The 5,116-nt window shown below is 34.8% G+C and overlaps 1 protein-coding gene across 1 annotated transcript; it reads left to right on the top strand.

Moving 5' to 3' along the window:
- Positions 1-797: 797 nt before the first annotated feature.
- LOC117424289 (interleukin-17C-like) lies at positions 798-2,985 on the top strand. The gene is made up of 3 exons (XM_034040500.3): positions 798-883; positions 1,094-1,383; positions 1,811-2,985. Exons 1-3 carry the CDS (start codon positions 875-877, stop codon positions 2,049-2,051), a joined length of 540 nt encoding a protein of 179 aa, XP_033896391.3. The 5' UTR covers positions 798-874; the 3' UTR covers positions 2,052-2,985.
- The last annotated feature ends 2,131 nt before the right edge of the window (positions 2,986-5,116 follow it).

Below are 5,116 nucleotides of genomic sequence, written 5' to 3'. Positions count from 1 at the left end.
TATCACAAGGGTTAATTCCAGGTTAAATAAAAAAGACAATGATACAATGCAGAGTGCAGTGAAATGCTCTAATGAAATGTCCTTATCACGGTGAGATATAGGTTGCTCAAATGGAATACCTTGCTATTCTTTACAATGCTTGCCCATGCTTTACCATGGTTTTTACACTTTGCTATATTGTGGTACACTTTTGTAAGGGAAGGCATATTTGCTATAATTGTGGTGCATAGGGATAGTATTCCAACTTCTGCAACTTTCCCTTATCTAATCAACAGCAACTTCCTCTACAAAGCTGTTGAATTACATAATGGAGAAAAAAAGTCCGACAGGTGGGTGTGCTTTAAGATAAAAAAAATATGTTACAAACTATTTATTGAACATATTTACTAAACACACACATTATATATATATATATATATATATATATATATATACACACACACACACACACACATATATTTGCTGTGCTTTTGTTTATGTAATGTGTACATATATATATATATATATATATATATATATATATATATATATATATATATATATATATATATATATATATGCATGCCATTTGAAAATCAGCACATAACCAGAATTGTTTACAAACACAACATTCTCCATTTACATTTAATGAGGGAACCTTTTCAGAAGCACAAATTATTATTAGTTCCTTTATTTCAATGGAATATTCAGAGGCGGATGCTTTAAATGTAAAAAAGGAACTTCCAGGATTTCCCCAGCTTCAGCACGCAAAATCTACAGGGAAATGGTGTCGCCTATAACTGAGTGCAGAGAGGTGAACACACACTTATACCGAACAGTGCTGTACAAGTGACATCATATAGTTCACAGAGTACCTACCACCTGACTTCCTGAAATGAATACGGTAAGAAGCTCAGCATTGTGTATTTTGGTTTGTATTTCACTGGGCGCTGATAAGGTGTTTTAAAGGACTATTTTACTTTAGGCGTGTTAAATTTAATTCCGAGTAATATGTTCCGTACTTACATTGTGTGTGTCTTAGTTGAGGCAGTGTTATAATATTTTGTTTTAATGTTGTTTTGTTTTTTTAACCCTTCTTTTCCTTCGTTTTCAGATTCTGGTCTTACTCGCCGTGCTGTTTGCCTGTTTGACCGAAGGGAAACTGACCAAGGGAAGCCATTGTTACGACGACAATGACTTGCAAACCTACAAACACTTTGTTGGAAAACATGCGTGGAATAATTACCCATCATTTTACATGGTGAAGGAGCTAGAACAACTCGAGAGCAGCGGGAATAGGCAAAGACAGCAAACGCGACACAGCTGCCCCAATCTTGTTGCCAGCAGTATTAAGCAGGTGACAGAGGATCATAACAGTCGCTCTATCTCCCCCTGGCGTTATAGGTAAGGAAGGGCTCGACACGTTAATTTATTTGTTTATTATTATTATTATTATTATTATTATTATTATTATTATTATTATTATTATTAATAATGTATTTCTTAGCAGACGCCCTTACCCAGGGCGACTTACAGTTGTATACAAAAAATAGAAAATAATACATATTTATGCTGAGGTTATAGATTGTGCAGGTGAACTGCAAATATGAGAGTTTTGTCAAATCTCATTTTTTTTCTATATTTTTTCAACTACTACATAATAATGAATTAATATAACTTGACTAGTTATGCGTGAGCAGTTTTCCCATCTGTAATGTATCTGCAATACCCAAAGTGCCCATATTAATGATACCGTAGTTCCTAGGTTTTTATTTATGTATTTATTTATTTATTTATTTAGCTAATAGTTTACTATGTTTAATCTTTGCAGGATTGATGTGGACGAAAACAGGTTACCGATGAAACTCGCCTTTGCTGAGTGCCTGTGCTCGGGGTGCATTGACGTCAGGACTGGGAGAGAGACCGACGCTGTCAACTCTGTTATAGTGAACCAGACCATGATGGTACTTCGCAGGAAGCAGTGCTCAGACCAGAAGACATACGCTTTCCAAGTAGAATATATCAAGGTCCCAGTGGCATGCACCTGTGTGCTTCCAAAAAGCCATTACTAAATGTCTCTTGTAGAGGTATTTGGAATGAAACCCTCCTGGCTGTAGTGACATGTATCACGTACCTGAGAAGTTGTGTTTATTTTAAAACACGCTTTACTGTAATGGGTCACATTAACCCAAAACCATCGTATATTTTTACCCAGCCATGTTTTTGTGACAACGTACTGTTTTTGCAGACACAGTGTATTTAAGTTTATATTTAAATGCCTGCTTATATTTATTTCATTTTAATTAAAATAATGTATAATTTAGTTTGAAATGCCATATTTTAAAATGCCTAAACTACTAACTGTTGGAAGCAGTTTGTGTGAGGCGTTTTTGTTTTGTTATTACTTTACTATTTAAGTGTATTATTTATTTAATATATATTTATTTATATATTTATTAATAATATTTATTTTATATATACTATATATATATTTCATACATATTATATTATTTATTTCAATATTTATGGAACTGTCGTAAGAAGTAATATTGATGCTGTTTTATTTATTTGAAATATTTTTTGTTATTTATTTGTTAAAAGCACAAAATAGGCTCCTGTCTTGTGAAAATAGTTAGATTTATTAAGTTCTCTACGGTCCTTCAGAGAAGGTCTGTTTATTTTAATGAAGTAAAGTGCAGTCGGAAGGCTGAACTTCGAAGGTGTTGTAAGCAGTTTACCACTGATGATATTTTAGTATAAAATTGAACATCGAAGTGGGACACTGTAGGTTTAAATTATTTATTAAATTATTTAAAACAAATCATTATTTATTACAAAATATTTATTTGAATGCACTGCTTTGTATTTATTGTATAAAGAAGAAGCGATGAACAGCGCTCTTGTGGCTCATATCACACAACCGCTCTGAAATTATTTGCTTGCAATTCTGAACGTTTGTTTGGCTTGTGATGTATTCTGCCTATTTAAATAAACTTGTTTTCTGAATTTCTGTCTTATTTTGAAGCATGTGTTTTAACAAGCAGCCAATTAGTCTGATTTTAATTTAGAATACACGATCCTCAAAGAGGAGGTTAAATGTCTAAGAGACACAAATGGCAAAATCATAGACGAAGAAAAAAAAATAGCAAATATATTAAATGATTACTTTTCACAGGTTTTTATAAAGGAGGACACAGACAACATGCCCCATATGTCAACCTGTTCCTATCCAGTTTTAAATAACTTTAGCATAACAGAGGCAGAAGTGTTAAAGGGACTAGGAGCTCTTAAAATAAACAAATCCCCTGGGCCGGATGAGATCTTCCCAATAGTACTCAAAGAAATGAAAGAAGTTATTTACAAACCGCTAACCAACACCATGCAACAGTCTCTTGACACGGGTTGTACCGACAGACTGGAAAATTGCAAACGTAATACCGATCCACAAAAAGGGAGACAAAACCGAACCAGGTAACTACAGACCAATAAGCCTGACTTCTATTATATGTAAACGTATGGAAACTATAATAAGACCTAAAATGGAAAATTACCTATATGGTAACAATATCCTGGGAGACAGTCAGCATGGTTTTAGGAAAGGGAGATCGTGTCTAACTAACCTGCTTGACTTTTTTAAGGATGCAACATTGACAATGGATAATTGCAAAGCATACAATATGGTTTATTTAGATTTCCAGAAAGCTTTTGACAAAGTCCTGCATAAAAGGTTAATTCTCAAACTGAACGCAGTAGGGATTCAAGGAAATGCATGCACATGGATTAGGGAGTGGTTAACATGTAGAAAACAGAAAGTACTGATTAGAGGAGAAACCTCAAAATGGAGCGAGGTAACCAGTGGTGTACCACAGGGATCAGTATTAGGTCCTCTGCTATTCCTAATCTACATTAATGATTTAGATTCTGGTATAGTAAGCAAACTTGTTAAATTTGCAGACGACACAAAAATAGGAGGAATGGCAAACACTGTTGCAGCAGCAAAGGTCATTCAAAATGATCTAGACAGCATTCAGAACTGGGCAGACACATGGCAAATGACATATAATAGAGAAAAGTGTAAGGTACTGTACACAGGCAATAAAAATGTGCATTATAAATATCATATGGGAGATACTGAAATTGAAGAAGGGAACTATGAAAAAGACCTAGGAGTTTATGTTGACTCAGAAATGTCTTCATCTAGACAATGTGGGGAAGCTATAAAAAAGGCTAACAAGATGCTCGGATATATTTTGAGAAGTGTTGAATTTAAATCAAGGGAAGTAATGTTAAAACTTTACAATGCATGAGTAAGATCTCATTTATGAAACGTGAACAAATATACCATCCCAACTTAACCCCCCCCCAAAAAAAAAAGAAACGGCGGAGGGGTGTAAAATGCCTAGTTACGGCTTTGTTGACAGGCCCCATAAGAGCTTCTTCTCACTGCTCTACAAGCGAGCAAGCACAACTCAATCCTCTCCTGAAAACCCCCTGCCTGCCATTCAGTCCTGGGCCTCTGTCAAGCAGAGATTGTGTGTGGTGTTTTAAAAGTGTGTACTGTCCACTGGCAGTGCAATTGGGTTCACACACACATTTTTTGTTGGATTCAAACACAGGCATCCAGAGGTTAAAAGCTTTGGAATTGTCTCCATTTAGCCTTTCGATGTAATCATTTGATGTGTTTGTTACTTCCTGATATTATACCTGTAGTACAGTACTCTGAAATTGTAAGAAACATTTGTCTTGGTTCTCAGAACCACATAGAAATGACTGGAATCACCCATGACTGAACCTTTATAGCAGCATTGTATTCTGGATAGTCCTGTCCAACCCAATGCAGATGTTTTTCCAATAAAGGACAATTACCATAGTTTTGCTAAATTTTACAGTTGTAGGTCTCCCAGATGTCCCGCAGAGGGTGTCATTGTATCTTTCATACATGACATAAAAATGCATGTCAAAAATTCTCCGAAACAGTTCCTCAGATACTGTATTGGAGCTATAAAAAGATGTTAAAGAAGTTGCTAACTGGGCCTGTTTTATTTAATTATAGGCAGTAGTTTGTTAAAATCGGGCACAGATTATTAAGAAAACAATTTGCTATTATTGTATTCAAAATATTTAATATGAGCAGCAT

Source organism: Acipenser ruthenus, chromosome 19 (genome assembly GCF_902713425.1).
Source record: "Acipenser ruthenus chromosome 19, fAciRut3.2 maternal haplotype, whole genome shotgun sequence".
In the NCBI taxonomy this organism is placed as follows: domain Eukaryota; kingdom Metazoa; phylum Chordata; class Actinopteri; order Acipenseriformes; family Acipenseridae; genus Acipenser; species Acipenser ruthenus.
Note: the sequence above shows the minus strand (reverse complement) of the source record. Positions and strands in the feature narration are given on the sequence as shown.

What these genes read in the sequence shown, in the direction of transcription:
- LOC117424289 (XM_034040500.3), top strand. An exon ending in ATCTCCCCCTGGCGTTATAG is followed by an intron (nt 1,384 to 1,810) that starts GTAAGGAAGGGC and finishes TAATCTTTGCAG; the next exon opens with GATTGATGTGGACGAAAACA.